Source organism: Sylvia atricapilla, chromosome 3, assembly GCF_009819655.1.
Source record: "Sylvia atricapilla isolate bSylAtr1 chromosome 3, bSylAtr1.pri, whole genome shotgun sequence".
Taxonomy (NCBI): domain Eukaryota; kingdom Metazoa; phylum Chordata; class Aves; order Passeriformes; family Sylviidae; genus Sylvia; species Sylvia atricapilla.
The window spans coordinates 2321479-2345617 of record NC_089142.1 but is presented as its reverse complement, the minus strand read 5'-3'; the positions used below and the strand labels follow the sequence as shown (position 1 = coordinate 2345617).

General features: G+C 42.4%; 1 protein-coding gene across 1 annotated transcript in view; it reads right to left on the bottom strand.

Moving 5' to 3' along the window:
- Positions 1–24139, bottom strand: part of MSRA (methionine sulfoxide reductase A) — a 233946-nt gene that overhangs the window by 72437 nt on the left and 137370 nt on the right. Inside the window, exon 5 of the mRNA XM_066314612.1 lies at positions 10810–10916. Coding sequence (XP_066170709.1) covers positions 10810–10916 — 107 coding nt within the window. The remainder of the gene's footprint in view (positions 1–10809; positions 10917–24139) is intronic.

The window sequence follows — 24139 nt, the reverse complement described above, 5'->3', positions numbered from 1 at the left end:
AAATTAATGCATGACCTAACCCAAGTATCTGAGACAGAATTATGCTGCTATTTCCAAAATGTCCTTTAGAGCTTTTTCCCTTCCTCTCTTTGCAGGACAGTGAAGAAATACAACTTTGTATGAAGTCAACATCAATTAAACAGGGATTTTTACATCAAAAAATCACTCACTTTATAAGACCAGCAAGACATAATACATTATGATATACTATACATTTGTAAATTGTTTGCTAATTAAAAAAAAACAAAAACCAAAACACCCACCACCAATCTGGAGTCATGCTTGATTCCTTTGATCTTAACTGTTCAAAATTAATCTCTTTGCTCCAAGGGCCTGGAGGGACAGGAAAAGGGCGAATGGCTTCCCACTGCCAGAGGACAAGGATATTGGGAAAGAAATCCTTCCCTATGAGGGTGGTGAGGTCCTGGCACAGGTTTCCCAGAGAAGCTGTGGCTGCCCCTGGATCCCTGGAAGTGTCCCAGGCCAGGTTGGATGGGGCTTGGAGCAGCCTGGGACACAGGGAGATGTCCCTGCTCATGATCATTAAGGTCCCCTCCAACCCAAACCATTTTGGGATTCTAAGATAAATCACAAATAAATGGGATGGAACATTTGCCAAGCCCTCCTTCAGCCAGACTGTGGGATGACTTCACAATTCTACACAACTGCAACAGCAGAAAATTATAAAAACCTGGTATCTACTTCTCCAGAACTGTTAATATTTCACTGACAGCCCAACATCTACGAGTGTCCTTCCCAAAATTCACTTGGGGAACGTTCATTCGGGTAATGCCCATCTCCTGCTTTCCACAGCAAAACACACAGAGCATAGAAGCCTCTTTTTGTCATCGTTTATAAACCCCGGTAGGATAATTCTGCTGCATCTGATCCATGAAATGATGCTCTAGGAATCCCACAAACATGGACAAATAACTGAAATTATAGAAAACCTGATGGTTTGTGTGGCACAAAGAGAAGGGGAAAGCTCCTCATTCCCTGCCCTTGCAGAAGAGCTCGAGCCCACTAGAGGGCAATGAAAGAAATCAGGATTTCTCCAGCCCTGGAAAACCCCCTAATTTCACACTGAAGGTTTTTCCTATGATAATATATCACGGGATAATGGGGAAATATATTTCCTAGGATTTTTTTTTTTTTTGGCACATAAAACAGCAGCCACATACATATAAAGGCAAGAAGAGCTGGATGAAAAATCACTACCCAGGATATAATTAGCTGATTGAGATAAAAATAAAAAATATTACAGAAAATAAAATGATGATGGCGTTAAAAAGTGCACATTTGTGTATATATGTATGTGGAGAAGGAGGAGGGATGCTGCAATCCCTCACTGCAACTATTCAACTCCTCTTTTTTTTTTTTTCTTTTCTAGAATTTTGCTTTGGATGTTTTAATCTCCACAAAACTTCATGGTTTGGGCTGAAAGTTGTCATTGTTGGAAAAAAATGATTTTTCTAAATTTCTAGGACAGCCACTCAGCCGTTTGTGAGAAATACAACTGTATTTATTAAATATTTAACACATAAATATATACATTTAATTGTTGTGTTTTACATACTTTTAAAAATCCAGATTACTTAGAAATATCTAGAAAATAGCTTTAAGGAATATCTAGAAAATATCTCTAAGGAGTGCAAAAACCTTTTAGTTTAGGTGTCCTTCAGCATGAAGCACTGGCCAATAAAGCCAAGCTTGTCTAATTTTTTAGGTTTTTTAGGGAAAATGTGGTATTCACATTATCAGTCGATGATTAATATTGAAAATTTTAGAAGAGGGAATGAGCCATCACCAGTTTTCTGAGCACTTCAAAAGGGAAAATAAGACAACACAAACAACACTGGGTTAATTTGTACGTGAGTTAAAAAAAAAAAAAACCCAAAACAAACAAACAAAAAAGAAAAAGAAAAACCAAACAAAACCACCCCCCAAAAAAAGAAATGACATTCAAATGCTTGGGACTGTAATTAGTGCCAATCAATGTTTTTGTAGAAAACAGGTCAAATAAAAACCCAACATCTGTCTTTGATGCTATTACAAGTTCAGCTGACACAGGAAAATTCACAGATCCAATGCAGTGAACAGTTTGTGTTTGATTAGGTATCATAAAATTCTCTTAATTTAAAAAAGAAGTGCAAAAATGGTACTGATATAGGGAATGATAACGGGATTAAGATGGACTTTCACCAGGATTGTTGCAAATTGCAGTGATCAAGGCTTAGCAATAATTTTAAAATTAGTGGTGGTACAACTGGGAGATCACATGAAGGTCAGAGTCACTGCCCTGGACCACTGAGATCACTGGAATGGAGCAAAATCTCAAATTGTCTCCATGGCTTCCCTGAAAAAAGCCCAAATTCCACCTTCACCCATTGTCTGGATTCAGCTCTTCCTCCTGCCCTTCCCCACCACCTCACAAAGAGTCTTGATGTGTAAAAGAGTTTTTTTCTTCTGTGGACACCTTAAATACAACTCCTTTAAAACTTGAAAAAGACCTGGTTTAACTGAGCCAACTAAAAATAACCAAAGCACAAGGAGAAAGGAGCAGCCACAATGGAAATACATTAACCCCAAAAATCCATAGGAGGCTGCTCGCTCGGGGAAAGGTCAGGATTAAATACTGGATTTAATACTGGGGCTTGAAGCAGGGATTCACTGAAAGTGATTTCTCAGTCTTTGATGACTCTTCCTGCACATTACTCCATGGCCCTGCCCTAGAAGGTGCCTTGGGGTGCTCTCGGCAGGAGGAAGAAGAAATATATTTTCTCCACTTTATGCTGGTAGTCGGATTCACTTTCAGATCCAGAGAGCAAATGACACTTAATAAATAGAAAAAACACAAGTTTGTCTTTGTCTGCAAGGATTAAAAAAAAAAAGTAATATTTTTCCAGAAATACAGGCCTCAAAAAAAAAAAAAAAAAAAAAAAAAAAAGTGGAAAATCTGATGGCTGGGAAAAATGTGGAACTAGGAAAAAAAAAGGATGAAGGACAACATCAAATGATGGAAGATTCTTCCCTGTGACAATGGTGGGCCCTGGTACAGACTTCCCAGAGAAGCTGTGGCTGCCCCTGGATCCCTGGAAGTGTCCAAGGCCAGGTTGGATGGGGCTTGGAGCACCCTGGGATAGTGGAAGGTGTCCCTGCCCATGGCAGAGGGTGGAATGGGATGGGCTTTAAGGTCCCTTCCAACCCAAACCATTCTGGAATTCTGTGATTCCGTGATAAAACCAAAGGAAAAGACCAGTCTACAAGAGATCTGTGGAAGTCAATAAAGGAGAAAAAAGATTTGATGAAAAAAGATCACAAGATTGAGCCAGACATGACAATGTTGCAGGCTAAAGCATCCTCTGATTTTTCCTTCCAGGAAGTGTTGTCTTGTTTTCCCCAAAGCTGAGAGCTCTCTTTGATGTAGTGGCACACTTCATACAGAAAATAATACACACAATCCTATGACAGTTCTTTGGGCAACAAAAATACTGAGAGAGGAACCAAACTCCTGGGCCAGATTTTTATCTCAATTGCATTACTGGAAAGCCAAAGTAATTCCATGGATTCGAATGGTGTTGCTCTGGATTTGCAGTTTATGGAAGATCTGCCCTGGGTCCTGTGAGGGAATCTTGAGAGTTATTTAAGCAAATGGTAACATCAGCTAGAAAACAACTTCAGCAGGGATGAATTGTCAAAACAACTGGTTATCAACCAGCTGGTTATCAAATCATGGGGACCTGAGTGTTCAAGTGGACCCTCCTGTGTCCATTTTCAGAGGCCTGAGCAGGATATTTTATAAATGTTGAGTATCTGTCATTTCCACATGAGAGCTTTGTGGAACTCAGAACTTCCTGAAGTGTCATCATGCTCAGATACATTTTTTTTTTTGCTTTGTATTTCAGAGTTGGGTAAACAGTGGGAAAGTGTTCCATGAGTATTCATTTGAATCCTGGCTCAGGCACACTTCTGTCCCTGAGAAAATGAGGTTTGAGGAGTGTTCTTGGATCTCACAGCTCGGCACTAGCGATAAACAAACTGTTTGAAGAGCAGAAATAATGCTCCCATGCTCATTAGAAATGTACATGTCACTTTAAACAAAGGCTTTTTCCTGAATTTTTTCAATTTGTAGGGAAACCTCTAACCAGGCCATCCTCTCTCCCCCTTTCACTCCATGCAGAGATTCCCACTTCAAATCTTGGATGGATCCAAAGGGCAGAACAGAATTAAGACACAACATTCTCACACGTGATGAGACTGGACCCATCTGGAGATGATTCCTCAGGTTTATTTCCTGGAAATTTTTCCTTAGGTCAGTTTTAAGGGTTGTGTTAAACCCAAAAAGAATAAGAACAGCAGCAGCTGACGACCATCATGTTCCTTTTACATTGACCTTTTTCCATTTTATCCTGTCCTCCCCATGACCAACCTCTCAGTTAAAGTGAACTCCATGAGAGCTTCCTGAAGAGAAGGAATTCCACCCTCCTCCCTGTAAATCCAGTGTTCACATAAACCACCATCATTAAAGCCTTTATCACATTTATGCACCTGACATTCAATGTGCTCGTGACACTTTCAGAACGCTCTAAAACAGACACATAATCAAGATCAAGAAATTCAAAAGCCTGGAGTAGAAGCTCTTCAGAAGGATCCCAGATACCACTGAACTATGTGAAAGAACACTTCCAGGCTGATGGGAAGGAGTTTAACCTCTGTGTTGGCATCATCCACTACTTCTCCTCGGCACTGGGATGACCCAGGACCCACAGGAGAGCTGTGCCCAACTGGAGGCCAGGTCACACAGAGTAGGACCACTTCAAACAACAGCTCAGTCCTTTAAATCTTCATTTTCTGAAGCAGCAAGGGGATCTGTCCTGGAGATTGAGAATTCATCTGCCTAAGGACATGAAAATGGGACGTCTACACAAATCCAGCGTGTTTTTATATTAATGGCAGGCTGAACAGGGCAAGCCACACAAGGCAGGAAATGTTTTATTTACAACCCACTCTTGGAGTCAAATCCATTTGATATTTACATTAGTTTATTACAGGGCAATTTCTAGCATTAGTTTAAATGTCTAATATAAACTTCACATTCCCAGTGCAATAAAGCAAATGGCTCCTTCGGTGACCCCCACGACCTCCCAGATGAAAAAAATGATTGCAAAATACAAAGTCTGGTTTCATCCTGCTGTTCCTGGTGCTAAATCCAAATACAGGATCAGCTGTATTTGCAACAGTCAAAGGGCCAAGTGAAATGTCTGGCCTTTATCAAGTGAAGACAATAAATGCAGAATTGAAAGCTATAAATAAAAAAAAAATCTTGTCTTTCTCAGCATTAATAAACATAAGCACCATGTGCTGCATTCCTGGGGAAGAGGAATAGTAGCAGGGATGCACTCGGCATGGGATGGTGGCACCTCTCTGCCTCAGGGAATGCCAATCCCCAGAAGTGTCCAAGGCCAGGTTGGACAGGGCTTGGAACAACCTGGGATAGTGGGAGGTGTCCCTGCCCACAGCAGGGGTGAAATGAAATGAGATTTAAGGAATTCACCACCTCCCTGGGAAGCCCATTCCAACATCTAATCACCTTTTTAATGGAGAAATTCTTCCTGATGTCCAAACTAAACCCTAACCCTAAACCCTGGTGCAGCTTGAAGCCATTTCTTCTCCTCCTGTCCCCGTTCCCTGGGAGCAGAGCCTGACCCCCCTGGCTGTCCCCTCCTGTCAGGGAGTTGTGCAGAGCCACAAGGTCCCTCCTGAGCCTCCTTTTCTCCAGGCTGAGCCCCTTTCCCAGCTCCCTCAGCCTCTCCTGGTGCTCCAGCCCCTTCCCCAGCTCTGTTCCCTTCCCCGGACACACTCCAGCCCCTCAATGTCCCTCTTGTCCCAGAAGTGTCCCCAGCACTGGAGGTGTCCCAGCAGTGCCAGCACAGGGAACAGGCACTGCCCTGGTCCTGCTGCCACCCCAGAGCTGTGACAGCCCAGGTGCCATTGGCCTCTTGCCCACCTGGGCACACCTGGCTCGTGTCCAGCTGCTGTCACCAGCACCCCCAGGGCCTTTTCCAGCCCCTCTTCCCCAGTCTGGAGCTGCAGGGGGCTGTTGTCACCAAGTGCAGCATCATTCCCCAGCACTCCCTGTGCCCAGACATCACCAGTTCTCAACCCAGCCCAGAGGGAACCCGCCCAGGCCATGGGCTGCTGGATTTTCCAGGAATAAGCCATGGGAGATGCTGTCAAAGGCTTTGCTGAAGTCCAGGTAGACGCATCCACAAGTTCATCCTAAGTTCATGCCATTAATGCTTTTATCTTGCTGCCACTGTCATCAAGAAATGGATTAGGATTAGTTTTGAGAGATTTTCCCACTGTGAGATGCCTGAATTTTATCGGAGTGGCAAAGTCAAATTTTCTGCAGTTACAGTAACATGAAAAGAGTTCACAACTGCTCACACAAAACCTCCTCATCCGTAGCCAAATGCAGCTTTCTCCGAGAGGGATGAACATACAAAGGGTATCTCTGCAGCACAGAAAAGTGATTACAAACCAAAGAATGGCTCAGCTTATCAGATCAGCTTTGCTTGTCTCCACAAGAGCCACCACCATCAATCAGGAATCAAGTCGTTGCCATTCACAGCAGAGTGAAGCAGAGATAATTTGACACATAAAGCTCTGAATTAGACATAATTTGAAGAGGAGTAAGCAGGTGTTATTTTTTTATTGACTATTGTATTGCTTTAATAAAAACAATCTCATTTTAAAAGAGCTATTTAACTTCTCCCAGCCAAAAATCACATGAAAACCCATCTCCCAGGCAAAGGCTGTTCTGAATTCACACAGCACGTCAGATAAAAACACAGATGAAGGTTGTGAATTCCCACCGCCAGGCATTCCTTCATGGAATTAACCACTGAGAACTGCAGATCCCAGAGGACTGTAAACAGCCCTTCCTCCAGCTTTGATAAACACAATCCTGACAAACTTCACCTCCTTGCAGGTTGCTGCTCCAAAGCTCGTTGCTTTTGGAATGCTTTTGGAAACTCCAACTTTTCAATCTCTTTTCCCTAATACCAAATGTAAAGGTCTTATTTTTGCACCTGAGGGTTTTGCTGGTTTGTACCACAGAAAGCTGATGGAAGCTCTCCAGTGTCTGCTAAAGTGCTGTGCTGCAGGGATTGCTGCATCTCCTGCTGGCCAGTGCTAACTGATTGTGTTCCTTACTCCATGGAATCCATCCATCCAAAACCTCTGCTCTGGAGCCAGGCTGGGAGAGCTGGGGGTGCTCACCTGGAGAGGAGAAGACTCCAGGGAGAGCTCAGAGCCCCTTCCAGAGCCTAAAGGGGCTCCAGGAGAGCTGGAGAGGGACTGGGGACAAGGGATGGAGGGACAGGACACAGGGAATGGCTTCCCACTGCCAGATGGCAGGGATAGATGGGATATTGAGAAAGAATTCCTGGCTGTGAAGGTGATAAGACCCTGGCACAGGTTTCCCAGAGAAGCTGTGGCTGCCCCTGGACCTCTGGAAGTGTCCAAGGCCAGGCTGGACAGGTCTTGGAGCAGCCTGGGACAGTGGAAGGTGTTCTTGCTCATAACAGTGGGTGGAACAGGATGATCTTTAAGGTCCTTTCTAATCCAAACTATTCTGTGATTCCATGAATTGGGGGCACTCAGCGTATTCTTGGAGCCTTAGAATCCAGTGCTAGTGCTTGACAGAACAACTGCAAGGTCTGATTCTGAAAAATAAAAAAATGAATACAAACTTCTTCCCACCCTGATTTCACTCTCTGGATTACAATTGCCATGATAATTCATTTCAAACCCAAACCCAGCCGAGCAACTGTCTCGAAAATTGAGTAACCTCAGGTTCACCTGTATTAAAAAAGCCTCAGCTTCAGGCAAAACTGCTCTTTCACAGTGATTTCACCAAGGCCTGGCCCTCATTTGATGTTTTTCTGATTACACTTCCATTGTGTCACTGTCTAGCAGCAGCACCATTGTATTACAGTCTCTGTCACCAGCAGCTGAGTCTGACTCCTGCACTCAGCTCCCTCAGCAGCTCCAGCCCCATGGCTCAATGTGAATTCTGTGCTCTGCTGCCACTTCTCAGCCCTCAGAGCAGCTGAAGGAATCAGCAACAAGCTCCACAAGACTTAAAATAGATGTGATCTTGCAGGATACCTGGGCTCGGGGCACACCGAGGGTCTCGCTCACAGCCTGGCAATAAATCTGATTATTGTCACTCAAAATTAAAACCAGCATCACTGAGGTTGGAAAAGGACTCTGAGATCATGAAATCCAAGCATCCTCCAGCACTGCCAAGGTCTCCACTGATCCATGTCCCCAGCTGCCACATCCACACAGCTTTTAAATCCCTCCAGGAACGGAGAATCCATCACTGACCTGGGAAACCCATTCCAATGCTTGCTCATCCTTTCTGTGAAGGTTTTTTTTTCCATAATATCCAATCTAGACCACAACTTGGTGCAGCTTGAGGCCAGTTCCTCTCCTCCTGTCCCTGTTCCCTGGGAGCAGAGCCTTTCCCCTCCTGTCAGGAGTTGTGCAGAGCCACAAGGTCCCCCCTGAGCCTCCTTTTCTCCAGGCTGAGCCCCTTTCCCAGCTCCCTCAGCCCCTCCTGGTGCTCCAGCCCCTTCCCCAGCTCTGTTCCCTTCCCTGGACACCAGGAGCCAGTTAGGAAAAAACCCAAACCTCATCTAGCAAACCCATCATTTTCTGGTTGAAGGCCATTTTAAGGGTTGTTTCAGGGCCTCAGCTCAAACCACATCTAAAAGCACATGCACAATTATTCAGTGAACAAAAAAATAAATGACATTTTGATTTTATTTTCCTTCTTTTGCAGTGCCAAAAAACCGCTGGAGTCACCCATGCACACTGCAGTTATTGTAATATTTGTTAGTCCTTTCTCCCTTGCTGCAGGCACCACTGCTTATCACAAAAAAAATTGTGCGATTCCCACATTTTTGTCCGTGATTATCTGGCACGTGTCACTGCCAGAAAAGCTCGATATTTGTTTTAAATTGCTGCAATAATAAAGAAAGTGGCTGTATTACATTTACATTAAAATAATGGAATGCACAGCACTTAATATGAAAAGGGATTCCTGAACAAATTGTTTGCTCAGTGTGTTTCCCACACAACCATTCCACCGCTCCTGCAATACCCCAGTAGATAATATTGGAGATATTGTTGTTAATAATACATGGGAAACACACATCCCTAAGGAATTTTAGTGCATATTTGCTGGGTTTCCTTAGCTGGCAACACCGTCCCTTCCTTCCCCACTTCAGTGCAAAAACAAACTCTACATGTGCTCACTTACAGTTGTGCCTAATTATATAAATGTACTAATTACACACACTTTTCAAAGTAGGTAAATTTTAAATGGTGCCATTAAGGAAATCTATTTGATGATGGAAAATTCTGTAATATCATATTGCAATCTCACACATGGCAATTTTGCTCTCATGTCAGTATTTATTTAATGACAAATAACAGCAGAGGATAATAGAGTTGGGAAAGCAAATTAAAGCTGCAAGATTTGCAGGGTGATGTTGGTCAGCAGATGCTAAAAAAGAGGAATAAAAGGAATTTGGAAAAGCAGTGGATCTAAGGTAAATAATGTGCAAAAAAGAAGTTTTGAATGATAAATATCTTCCAAAACCACCAGGTAAACACCTGCAAGACTGACTTGTCCCCATCAGAAAAAAATATAAATCATTGAGCACTTCATTTACATACACAGTTATCAGATCTGGAAATCACTTACCTGCAGTTCTGAGTGTCTATTTGCATTTAAAATAATTCCAATTGCAAGCAGGAGCCAGCACTAGGAGCTCACCCAGTCACACCCACACTGGTAAAAAACAAACTGATGCCTTTCGGGACCTTCTGGCTGATGTAAAAAGAGTTTTTTACTTTTAACATCAAATATACACCAGAACTCCTGGTCCTTCAACATAACACCAGTGTGGTGCTTGTATAATCAAATATAATGAAGACTGATTTTCTTTTAGTGCTACTTAAGTTTACTGCCCTGATGTCCCAGGTGAGTGTTTTTTTTTCCAAAAAATTGTAATAATTTAATGTTTTTCTGCTGCAGAATCTGGATTTTGCATCGACAAGAGCACTGGGCAGCACCACAGTGGGCAGCAGCACTGCAGGATACCAATCCCTCTGCCTTTACTTAAATAATAACATGGCAGAGAAGAGACAGAATCCATCTTCCCCAGAAAACTGGGAAAAATTCTGTAAGAATTGGAATTGGTCAATGTTCTCTCACATAAATCCTTGTGTCACAACGAATACTCTCAGTTAGTCACAGGATGTCACATCTCATCCAAGATATTTATGGAAAGGCTTGATAGAAGCATCTCCTAAGCATCAGGTGGGTGATCATGAGTTATCCAGTTCAATTATCAATCAGCAACATTCAGGAACTCTTGGATCTGGGATTTTGGGTACACCCTACAGGGTTTGGGGTCCAGAGAAGCTCAAAGAGCTTTAAGAACACAGATTTCTGTTCTGGGGAGCTCACCTCAAATAAATCTGTAAAAGAGACTCAAAATATCTCTGCATAAAGAACTATTTTCCTTTCTGCGTGGTTATAAAACGACTCTCACAAAAGAAAAATTTCCTAAGAGTTGGAATTTAAAGCAACTATGACGCAAGCTGGGCATCAGACTGAGGAGCTGCAACAGCAGCACAGCGAGTGCACAGCACACGAGGCTGATTTTGTGTTAACTGGTACCATCTTTGTGCTCACAGGTGAAGCAATTCCAACCCCCTGCCCAGCGTTACCTTCTGATATTCCTCCTTGGATCTCAGGGCAGCTTCCATCTGTTCCTGGGAAGAGGTGTAGATGGCTGAACGGTACTGAGTGCCCACGTCGTTCCCCTGCCGCATGCCTGGGGGGACAGGACACAGGGGGATCAGCTCCCTTCCCTCCCTGCGTGCTGGGACAAGCTCAAAACACCCACATTTCACAGAATCCCGGGATGAACTGGCTTGAGAGTGTTATAAATTATAAGAAGCCAATACAAAATAACAGAATTTATTTGGCAAATTTAAAAAAAAAAAAAAAAACAATTAAAAAGCCACAATAAAATTGGACAACATCGATAAAATGCTGGGTGGGCAGAGTGACAGTAACAAGGGGACCATCCAACCTCAGCCACACACCCTATGTCCTGGTGTAAGGGTTTTTATACGGTTTATTTGTCCTGAGGCTAAGTTCAAAAAGTCCAAATATTGATGTATCTCTTTATTTCCAAGCGAGGTCTTGACAGTGCTTCCCGTAAATGTGAGATGTTGATAGTCTTCCTGGATCTTGATTTTGGGGTGCTGATTTGATCATCCTCAGGATCCCCTATCAAGATTGATATCAGATGTCCAGCAGCTGTGAAGTGGAGGCCCATCATTGATGAATGGGCCATCTCCAGTCAGGCTATGTTATTTCTGTTGCAAATTTTGTGGTTTTGCAGCTTGCACCACAGGTCTTGGAATCTCAGAGATGCCCTGGAGTAGCTTTTAATAAACCAAATCTTTGATACGCGAATTTATACATTACATTTACCACAAGAGAGACCTTAAAGCTCATTTTATTCCAACCCCCTGCCATGGGACACCTCTCCACTAAATTCAGGATGTTGCATACAGCTGGATTAGCAGAGTTTATTTTTCTTTTCTACTAGCAGGTAGTTTTAGGAAGTCCAAGTCGTTGGTTAAAGAGTTCTGAAGGGATTCAGTGCTGATATCTCCTTTAAAATGTCATGAAAATGAAATATGAGCATTTCACGGTTTTGTTCCATCACACAATAGTCAAATACAGATGTCAAACCTTAAATAATTAATCTGCAGTCGCTGTAAACAAGGCACACTTTAAAAAACTGATTTTGAACCATGGTAATGGTTACCAAAAAAAAGTTGATTTTCTCAAGTGATTATAATCTTTCTTGTGCTGTGGGAACACAACTTAATGGGAGAAAGGTACAAATACTTTTGGAGAAAAATATTTATTTTTGGGATAGATATTTTTGGGATGGCTGCCCAGAGACTGTGGACTCCCCATCCCTGGAGGTGTTCAAGGCCAGGCTGGATGGGCAATTTTGACACCAGGATTTTGTGATATTTCTGCTGACATGTGTAACCCCTTCAAAAGACTTGATGTATGAAGTTTTTCCTGCACAAATTCGCAAAATATGAGATGAATTCTCCCCACAAAGTTACAAAACACTGGGCCAAAGCAGAGAGGTGACAACTGTCCCCTCAGGTGACCAGCCCAGATCTGGTTTGGCACTGCAATCCTGGGAAGCCACTGCTGCTTCCCATTCCCATTCCCATTCCCATTCCCATTCTCTCCAGCCAGCTTTGCTGTGGATCATTTTTCCCTAAAGCAAAACAGCCTCAGAGCAGCTTTAGCACTTCTGCAGCTGCACTGGCAGCTTTGTTATCACTTCCTTTCCCCCCTTGTTCCCAGATTTGTGTTCAAGAACACAACTTTACGCTTTGCTGGAATAAAATGTGTTGATTTTGACTTTGTTTGGTGGTGTGGATGAATTTGGAGGAGTGAAAAAGTTGGGAGTTTCTTAAGCAGGGTCCTCCCAAAAAGCTGCAATCCAAGGAAATCATCAGGATTGGTGTTATGATTGCCACCAGGCTGCAGAAGGCCCTCTGAGGATTCCCATCAACTCTCAGGATTCTGGAGATGAAATGGAAAAGGAAATGGATGTCCTGACACCTCCCTGGCAAAGGGCAGAGGGTGGAAAAAGAGCCTGTGGTACTGGAGGGAAGAGATGCCATCAACTCACTACTCCTCATTAAATCATGGATTTATCCCTCTTGGACTCCCCAAGGCAATAACAACAACAACAACAACAACAACAAAAAGATTTAAAGGGAAATAAAATAAACAAACAAAAACTGCCTAAAATATTTATGAACAAGACACAAAAATATTTTAAAATATGTATTAGGACGACAGCTCCATTTGATGACCAACAGTTACATGAAAGAATCTGATTCCAAAACATCTTATGGAGTTTTCTGATGGTTTGGGTTATTTTTCAGCTGTTAAAATGTTAAATTGTAATGTAAAGTTACAATAAAAACAACAACAATGTTCCTCATCAATACTTAACAGTGGCAAGCGCCACCAGAGGATATTTTGCTCATTCCTTTGGAAGTTCTTCCAGGGTGGCAGGGAGATCTGGTAAAGCCAGTTTGGGATAAAATGAGGACAGCCAGGAAAGCTTTAGTTTTGCCAGGATTTGTTAATGCTGATTGATGTTTGAGCTTAAGCATTAACATTCTACAAATCTATTTTTTGCTTAACAAACTGTTTAACAACCAACTAGGGAGGAGATTACAAAAAATCTCTCCAAATGGAGGATCACTACAGAGGGTGCTGGTTTCCAGCATGAATTTACGAGTGTAAGTTTGGTATGAGCTCACGTACACAGTGCTCTGAGTGAAAAATCAGATTATTTAATATCTGCATGTGCCACCATGACATAGTATCAGGGAGCCAGTCAGCTTAATTAATTTATTGAAGAGAAGGTTAAGAGGAGAACTAACTGTAAATTAAAAATACATTTGTAGAGGGGGGAAAAAAAAACCAACCAGAAAAAACCCAACAACCCCCCCCCAAAACAAAACAAAACAAAACAAAAACAAAAACAAAAACAAAAACAAAAACAAAAACAAACAAACAAACAAAAAAAAAAAACAAAAAAAAAAAAAAAAAAAAAAAAAAAAAAAAAAAAAACACCACACACCAGAGAAATGAGGCTCTTCAGTCTTGCCAAAATTGTTTAATTTGGAAGGGCAACTGAAAGCCACAGTATCCAAAATCTAGGTGGGAAATAAGACAATATCCAAGCAACAAAGAGCATTTAGCTCCTGAACAATGCACCTAAAGCCATGTTCCATTCCCGATCGCTTCACTTTAAGGAAATACATTTTCATAGGATCACAGAATCATAAAACAGTTTGGGTTGGAAGAGAAGACCCTAAGGAAAACCCAGTCCCAACCCCTGCCATGTGCCAAACCTGCCAGTTCAGGGATAGTTTTTAGGGTAGCTCCAGGAGATCAATATCTTCCTCAGGGATAATAGGGAAATCTGTCAGTAGGACCTAAACCTCTTTTTCCTTCAGGACTGAGATGATAAACAGGTTCCTTCTTAAAGTTGCTAAGAAACATTTAATAACCCTGAGGAATCAGAGAATTACTGAGGGTGGAAAAGGTCTCTGAGATCATCAAGTCCAACCATCCCTCCAGCACTGCCAAGGCCACCACTGCCCCATATCCCCACATCCACATGGATTTTTAATTCCTCCAGGGATGGGGAATCCACCTGGACAGCTGTGCCAGGGCTGCAAAATCCTCCTCCATGAAGGAACTGTTCTCATCCAGACCTGCTTTAGTAATATCAGTGGGGTAAGAAAAAGACTGGAAAAGGCAAATTCTATGTCCCTGACCAGGTGAACAGGAACACATCCAGCAGGAACAGGAACAAAAAGACCTCTGAGGTAACAGCCTGGCACTCAATGGTGAGACCTGAAACAAAGAAAATTGGCTGATCTGCTGGGAACAGCCAGAAAATCTCTTTTTAAAGAGATGCTTTCACAGAGAGGCTGGTTTTAGAACAGAGAGAAAAGCAGAGAACTTGCACCTCTCTGGCAAAAATAAGTGAGTTTTGGATATGGTTGTGTGGTGCCAAAGTATAAAAAAGCCCAAAATCCAGCAGCCCAGATCCTGTGTGAGCACTGGGCTGTTGTTGTAAGCTCTTGTCTCTGGAGAACCAGGGTAGATGAGTGCATCTGGAGCTCCAAATGTGTTCAGATGTTGGGCATGGATTATACTCAGGAATTTCCCTCTGGCTGACCAAAGCACCTCAGCAGAGCTCAGCCCTACCACTCTGGAGAACGTAAAATGTCTTTACTCTGCCAGCAGAGCCCAGAGCAACAATTAACCACAAAAAGCCCTCAAGAGCTGAGCTCTGCTTTATATGAAACGGAAATTTGTGGTGAGAACAGGGAGCTGTGATGGGCTCCCAGATCCTGTCAAAGGAACCATTCCCAGGTTGACAATGCCAAGGAATATAAACACAGTGCCACTGGGAAAGCTGCTGTTTGCCAAAGTGTAGATAACAGGCAAAGAAAGAGCTCTAAAAATCCCTTTCTTGCCAACACTTCGGTATCTTCTGATGTACCTGGGTAGGAATGACATAGTTCTGGTCTTCCTCACATTCTTTGGCATCAAAGCAATAAATGCTGACTCTCCTTTGGCTTGAATGACTGGAATGTGGACTGGAATATGGAATGCTCATCCCTGGAAGTGTCCAAGACCAGGCTGGACAAGACTTGGAGCAACCTGGGATACTGAAAGTTGTCTCTGCCCAAGGGCAGGGGGTGGAATGAGATGATCTTAAAGTTCTCTTCCAACCCAAACCATCCTATGATTCTCTGATCAACAAAAAAGTAGATTTCCCAGTACTATTTTTTTTTTTTCTTCAGAAACTGCAAACAAGCAGATTTGTTTCCAAAAAAGCCAATGTTTAATACATTACCTACAGAAAGCTAAAGCAAAAGACACTTTATTTTATTGGCTAAATCAAGGAATTCTTTCGAAGACTCAACCCTCTAATGACTTGAAAGTAACACTTATACACCACTCCTTATCTTCCCTCCATTTAAAAACAATAAAAAAAAATGTAATGGCATCATCCGTCAAGTTTGCTATTCTCGGAGGATTCCAGGCATAATGGAGATAAATGGCTGAGGTCTCTTCGACTCTTCTCTGCCATACAGTGAAATTTTAAAGGGCAGTTCATAGCTCTTATTTTTATCATAATTTTTCCCGTGATTTATAGACTTTTCTGCAGCTGTCACTTATTTTCTTATACCTGCAGCAACCTGAGACACGGATTGGTCATTTCCTTCTCCCCAATCAATCCTTGCTGAGTTAAGACTAATAAAACTCCTTCTTCCAGCTCATCATATCATTATTTAGTAAAAATCAATTGCACCATGTCACCCTGGCTTGATGTCATCACTCACTCTAATGATTACATCCATACAGCTTAAAAGTTGCCAGGGGAAAGTAAAACTCTTTATGGCACATGATTAAAGGAGAAAAATGTTAATAGAAAAGAATTTCGTTACCGTGCTGTGCATTGAGAGTTCTGGATGATTTTCAAGGTGCTGTGGTGCAGGGAGTATAAATTAAATAGAAAATAGTTTCTTCAGGAGGTTTAAAAGAATTATTGAGCTTGTACATAATAAAGCAAAGTTTTACACTGTCAACAAGGTTTAGAAAGTTCTCAATATACACAGTTTTTAGTGTCAAGGAGGAAACTCTGGTTTTGGTCTTCTTTTGGAACTAAAAAATCTTTGAGGTTTTTTCCAACCCAAACCTTTCTATGATTCACATACCAGAAGCAATACTGCTCCTCTAATACTTCAAACATTTTATACATATTTTTAAAAACTAGAAATTCTCAATGAAGACTTGGTTTAGAAAAAAAGTTCCCTGTGTATTCATTCCTCATTAATTCCTTCAGATATAACAATGTATAAATGCACTTTTGAATGCTCTTTGACCTTTGAAGGAAGTGCATCATCAACCTGAGCCCAGACAAAAACTCCTCACAGGTTTGTTTTGGATGAGTGCAATAAAGCTCAAGTGTTAACTCAAGTATCACTGGCAGGCAAAAGTGTTAATCCATTTCTAATTATTAATTGAAAATTCATATTTACCAGTAGTGCACAGAAGAGATGAATAGAACAGTGAATTATGCACATAAATCATCCTTAATGGCACTAACCTTATTGCAGGGGACTTTTACTTTAATCAAACTTGACTTCACTTTAATCAAAAGTTAAATAATTTGGTTTAGGCAGGATTTCAGACTTTTTCTGCCATAAATAGGCATTAGGCTTTTTCAGAGGTACTTTCTCTTAAAAATCTGTCTGGGAGCAGGATGAACCTCAGTCTGCTGGAGAAACTCCAGAGGAAGGCACAAAGATGCTCCAAAGAGTGGAGCCCCTCTGGAGCCAGGCTGAGAGAGCTGGGAATGTCCAGGCTGGAGAAGAGAAGGATCCAGGGAGAGCTCAGAGCCCCTTCCAGAGCCTAAAGGGGCTCCAGGAGAGCTGGAGAGGGACTGGAGACAAGGGATAGAGAGACTGGACACAGGGAATGGCTTCCCACTGCCAGAGGGCAGGGATAGATGGGTATTGGGAAGGGATTTTTCCTTGTGAGGGTGGTGAGGCCCTGGCACAGGTTTCCCAGAGTAGCTGTAGCTGCCCCTGGATCCCTGGAAGCGCCCAAGGCCAGTTTGGATGGGTCTTGGAGCAGCCTGGAATAGTGGAAGGTGTCCCTGTCCATGGCAAGGGGTGGGATGAGATAGTTTTTAAGGCCCCTTCCAACTCAGACAATTCCATGACTCTATGAACACGGGAAGGGAATGAAATCTTTATCCATATTTATTGGTTAAGCTGGAGCTGAGCTTTGGTTCAGGCAACCTAAACTGGCCAAACACTGATGCCTCATCTGAGTCAACTGTGTTGACCAGATCTTTCCCAACACCTGTGGGAGCTGAGCCCCTCCACGCCCATGGAAACATCTAAATTTAAGTGGATTTAGCTCAGCCTTTATCCCTCCTGGCTGTGCTGGTGAGACAAACCCGCCTGGAGATCCTGACAGCCTTCCATCCCGAATAAAATGCATGCAGCAGGGATGTGTGGAAGAGATTTGGGAATGTGACAGAAGGCACAAATGAACTCCACATTTTTTAACTGCTGGAAAACAGGAATAATGCCCAAAAGCATTTGAGGTGGCAAAGGCATCTCTGTTTGAGCACCAGAATTGGGCCCTCGTGGTTGATTTTCTTCAGGGATTAACTTTGCTGTGATGTTACCAAAAACCAGACAACGACTGATGACAGGGAAAAATACAGCTAAAAAATGCAGGGATCCAGACCAGTTACCACAGGGGCTCAGCTATGGAACCACACAGATTTGCTGTTGTTTTCTTCATGTGCCTTCCCCTTTCTCTTCGTTTGTCCGCTGTTCATTAGTGCCTCGCCTCAATTTAGGCATTTGCCAGCACTACAAATCCAAACCCACTCTGATTCACCAGGTGCTGTTGCAATAGTAATAAAAATAATTAGCGATAATAAAAATAATAGTGTTGTCATTTGCTTTTATCAGCAGATAAGCTCATGGGACACTGCTCTCTCAAAACACAGACAAGTGTGCTCTTATAAATATGCACAAGGAAATTGCAGGCAGAGAAAAACAGTCATTCACTGAAAATATTGTTGTTCAGAAGAGAGTCAGCTTTGACCTCTTGTACCTAATTATACACAAAAACAAAGATTAAAAGCCTACTAATAATCACCATAAACTATGATTAATGATGCCACGCTTCAGTGCCTCAGATTTCCAGACCCAAGTACAGTAAATTCACTATTATTTGAAGAAGAAAACAATGCTTGGTATCCCTTTGTTTTGACTTCATCTGTTGTTTTCCTTGCCTAAGAATTAGGAGCAATCCATCAAAAAAATTCTGCAGAAAAAGACTTTCTAAGGTTGCCCACTCCTAATTCTACAAACACACGAAAATTTAGATGTTGTTCTTCCCACCACATTCCCATCAGCTTCATGGGTAGAACCACAGCATCATGGAATGGTTTGGGTTGGAAAGTACCTTTAAAGATCATCTCACTCTAATATTACAAAATCACAGAATCTCCTGAGTTGGAAGGGATCCACATGATACTATATTTTATATAATAATATAATCTCATTCTTCCTTATATCCAGTATAAATCTCACCTCCCTCAGGTGGATTCATGTTTCCCACAGTGTCAGAGTCAGTAGTTCTGGGGAAACGATCCACACATCCTTGTCAGATGTAAAATAAAGAACCTAAGAGCAGCTGAAAGAGGAATTCAGAGCCCAGAAGGACTTTTGCCCTTGAGCCAGAATTGATTCAGCACCACTCACTTCAAAATGCAAAGTGTTCAGCCCACCTCAGCAACCACTGCTCTGCTTAATAATCCCCTTCATTAAGAATGATACAGGGAAAACATCATCTCCTAAACTGCAAATATAGGTCAGGAAAAGTCTATTCTAATTTATATGGATAAGAAGAGTCTAACGTGCAAATTAGGGCATGGCAGCTGAAATTCCAGGGGATGCAAAGCAGCCTAATAACACCTATTTATTTTTAATGCCTGTTTATTCCTGAAGAAACACAAAGAGTGGGAACAACAAAACACAAGGTTTCGGTTCAGGAAGGAGATGAAGCTGCTTTCTCAAAGTGCAACTCTGGCAGAGACTTTACCACTTCAAAAAAACCCCACAAATCACAGGTGTTTTGGAGGTGATTTTGGTCAGGGGACTAAATTCATTGCTGGTGGGTTGAGCCAGCATCAATCAACTGCCCCACCACTGGGATTTCATTGGAAAGAGCAGGAATTAGAAGAAGGCAACAGAAAGACTCCTATCAAATAACCCAGTTCTACTCTTGAGTGTCCAGCCCTGCAGGAACCAGCACACATTTATCTTTATTGTGTCCTGGCACATCGATTTCCATGGCTTTTGTTAATTTATCAACACAGAGCTCTGCTTTATTCGCTTCCTTCAAGAGCCTCCCAGCAATGTCTTTACTACTGATTTAATTAGCATCATCTTCACTGTATCCTCCGAGTCATTAATGAAAATATTGAGGAGTATTGGACCAAGAATGGCTCCCTGAGGGGCTGGTAATTCTATTTTGAATATATTTAATATGCCTGGCGACAATAGATTTTGTATTTCTGCTGGGTTTTGTTACACCTTGTAATAATGCTGAGACCATCAAGGCTCTTAATAACGTTTGAAATACACGACAAAGGTGCTTTAATCTGAGAGTCACAAATCTCACTCAAATTATAAAGGGAAGCAAGTTACAAAAATATAAAGGCAAAACATAAAAATGGTTATATTTTACAAGGAGAGATTATTTTTTTTCTCTTTAATCTCCAAATGAAGTTCCAGGCCTGTAGCGGAATACCAAATGTTGGTTTAGGGTGGCTGCAGCATTTTTTATGTGTACAGCTGTTCTTCCACTGGTATAAGTAGACACATCTGCTCATTAGCAACACAATGTCATTTCTAGTGTCTAATTTTAATTATTTGCAGATGATAGATTCCTTATGCAATGTCTAAAAAAAGTACAGGCCTTCAAAGCTGGGGAGAAATAAATATCCCCTCTGCAAGCAAACTGGGTCAGCACAACAAAAAGCAGATATTAATCTGGAGAATTCCTGTATCAGCACCAAGGCTAAATGCCAGCGTGTTTGGAAGGTCACAGGGAGGAGAAATGGCTCCTACATTTCTTCTTTATCATGGATAAACAAGACATATGGATTGAGAGATGTTCTGAACAAGTCTGGCAGGTGATGAGTTTGTTGTGGGACAGATGGTCCTCAACTGCTGGAAAAACATCAGCCCTGCTTACATTTCCTGCACAAACACAGGCAAGATAAGGACTTCTCCCCGACAGGAAAGGGGGAATGAGATGCCTTAAAATGGCTTTGCTTTTCTGGGTATTCACAAAGGATGAAATTCAACAAGGCTGGAGAAGAAATTCCAGAAGCTGCTGAGCAGCGGTGGCCACAGGTTTGTCCTTCACCCTGTGGTCAGAGAGTGACCAAAGCTGTGGAGTCAGCTCACTTCCTCTCTGCCTAACTCAAAAAATCCAAACAGAAAGACAGAAGGAATGAAAAATTACGGGATTTGTAGACAACAGGCACTCACCACAGGGAATTGTAGCTGTTCCCAAGCTTTTTCCTCTGGGCTGGGAATCACTGGGTGTTTTTGGGGAATGTGAGGAGCAGAACTACCCAAACAAGCATCTGGCTTGGACTGTGCTCAGGAAAGAACAGAGCTGAAGGAGGCAAGTGGATTTTTCATTTCTCCCAAACACGATTCCACAGTATCACAGAATGGTTTGGGTTCAACAGGACCTTAAAGATTATCTTGTTCCACCTCCTGCCATGGATAGAGACACCTTCCACTAGACCAGGCTGCTCTAAAGAGAAATTAGTTCTGTTGCCTGCTTGACTTTTGTACAGATCATGAAAGCAAGAAGGAGCCTTTCTTTAAAGTCACCTTGAACTGGCTGAAATGTCTGAGCACACAGGTCAGGACAATTACAAGATTAAAGTCCTTTACAGGACTCAAATCTGCACCATGCCAAACACTCTCCTCTGGTATCAGATTGATTTTTCCAAAGGTCTGGAGAAATACTTTCTGACACCCCACAAAGAGCAGCCAAACTTCCTGATCTGATCCAACATGACACGTTCCTCCCTGACCAGGAGCACAGCAGGGCTTGGAACTTGCTCAGGGCACTGCAGGTCAGTGCTGATGCCAGAAGGGTGATCCCACCAGCATTCCTGCTCCTGGCAATTTAAATCCTGGCTGGAAACCACATTTCACTTCCATTCATGCAGGGTTAATTTTCAGCCTGAGCAGAGAACTTTGTGATTGCCAGAGTCAACACAAACAAAGAGCTTGTATCTGGCTGAAAGGTCGGGGAGAGAAGAGAAACTCACCCTTTTCCCTAACAGGGAAGTCAAATATTACTTTACAGAACTTGTGACACTATTGAAGAGGCACAAAACTGATGGGCAGAAACTCCAAGTTTAGCATAGGCAGTAAGCAGTGCCAGCAGGCAACTTTAAAGGGACAGTCAGGCTTACAGTCTAAAAAAATCTGGAAAGCTCTGAGGATGACCCCAACAAAAAAAAAAAAACCAGGCAACACAGACTTTGCCCTACACCGCTGCAAACGTTAAAAAAAATAAAATTATCCACAAAGATTTTTTTGCAGTATTTTTGGAATATCCCATTCATCCCTCTTTTCTGTCTCAATGACAAAGAAACAACATCTCAAGTCATTATAGAACCATCCAGAGCAATCCTCTCATAGATCAGCTCATTCCTGGGAGAGCAGGAACGCTGAGCAGGGCACTGGAGGCTGAGCAGAGATGACAGCCATATGCCACTTGGCAGAAGTCAGGGGGTTGTTTGTTGCTTTTTTCAGGCTCCCAATTCTAATGAATTATAAAATAGAGCCTAAATTAACAGTCAGGAGGACTTTGTCAGGGCTCCACACTTCGGAGATGCTCATCGGGGAGGATCTCTTTCAACTGTTTGATTTGATCAAAGGTTCCTGCTTTTCAATTGACTTCTGTGCACTCCAGAGCTTCCCTAAACAAGAGCCAGGCTCCTTCCCAGGGACAATGTGAATCCCAGTGAGGTGTCAGTTTCTTCTAAAGGACAACTGCTCTGAAAGCAGGAGTCTTTGAATATTAATACACTCATAAGATGACGAATGATGGGACTTGCAGTCTGCACTCTTCAGCAGCTTGGTACCAAGTAAACCAATAGTGAAACGTCTTAATCTGCCACAGAATGTACACATTTGATGTTTAATGACATCAGAACAATGAGACAAGTCCATTATCTCTGCTGGGGGTAGAGGGGTGAAATGATGTTCCCCCAAATTCTGGAAAAAGATAAAACACACTGAGCTTTTGTATTTTTAAATGAGAGCTGTACTCAAGAAGTTCAGCACTTGCTGTATGAGACACCGGATTCACCCAAAGATTGTGCTGAATTTCATGAATAAGAAATCTTCTCCTTTATCTTCTTAGTCAAAATCTTCTCGGTGGCAGACTGAGTCCTGCATTCCCACAAGGCTGCCTGAATAAAACTCACTGTGTGCACACAGCTCAACTTCAAAGGAGAAAAACACTGTAGGTCAGAGAGGTAACTCGCACTTTTAGTGTCTTTACATAAAGTCACATTTCCCAGGGCCAGATAAAAATAGGGAATAGGTTCAAATCAAGGCAAAGAAACAATCTCAAATTAGACACCTTCTACCATCCCTACCTTATGAAACAGAAATTTGACATTGGGACCTTGTGGTTCAGGCTTTTCTCAATGAATGAGATGTGAAGAGCTTTGCAAAATTCTTGGACTGAGATTAGAACAACACTATCACAGAATCACAGAATCATTTAAGTTTAAAAAGATCTCCAAGACTTCCAAGATTAAATCCAATTTCCACCTTGTCACCAGCCCAGAGCACTGAGTGCCATGTCCAGTTCCAGTGTTCCTTGGGCACTTCCAGAGATGGGGACTCCAAAAGGAAGCAGACAGCTCCTTCCTAAGTTTGACAGTCCCTTCCATGAAGACATTCCTCCTGGTGTCCAACCTCCCCTGGTGCAGCATTAAGGAACCATAAAAATACCCAGCTAAAGCATCCTGTGCAAGGCTGGGGCATGCAAAATCATTTGAGAACAATTCTATCTTTTCCAGGGGTAAAGTGATGCTCTCACTTTTGGCAAATTATTACAGAAGAACCACGTAGAAATTCTATTGATGCAAGCTTAGATGAAGGTTTGGGAGTGTTTCCATCAAGCATTGCCATGCTTGGTGCCTGAGACAGTTGTGAAGGACTGATGTGTCTCCATGGCTCGGTGTCACATGGAGACAGGAGCTCATTTCCCAGAAGGAATTCAGACACATTAGCATGGCCTCCTGCCTGGGCTAATTAGGTGATGCTTCCCAGCTGCCAGAAATCCAAGAGTGAATCACACATCTGCCACATCCAGCCTTCTTCTGAAAGCACAGACTGGAACAGTGCTGAACCTCAGCTGTATGAGGATATAAAGACATAATGTCATGATTTTTCTTTGGTTTAGAGCCAGAAAGAATCATAAATGCAGCTGATGAGTTTATCTGACCTGTTATCACAACTACTACACTTCATCCACGTATCAGTGTGCCCAGATAGTGAACTTCAGTCATCCTAAAGCCTAAAGTCCTTCAGGCACTTCCCAGTTCTCTGTAAGCCACAGGGTGATCCCAATCACCGCCAAAGCCAAGACTACAGACATGGAAAAAGATTGATTAAGGTGGGTGTTGTCCAAATTATTTCAGCAGATATCCATTTCTCATACCTGGAAGATGAAGAATCATAAATCCCTGCCCATCAGTTCCCAGCTCTGGCAATCAGGAAGAATCCAAACACATGAGTAAGACATGTGGGCCAATTGTCCTGATGTATCAAA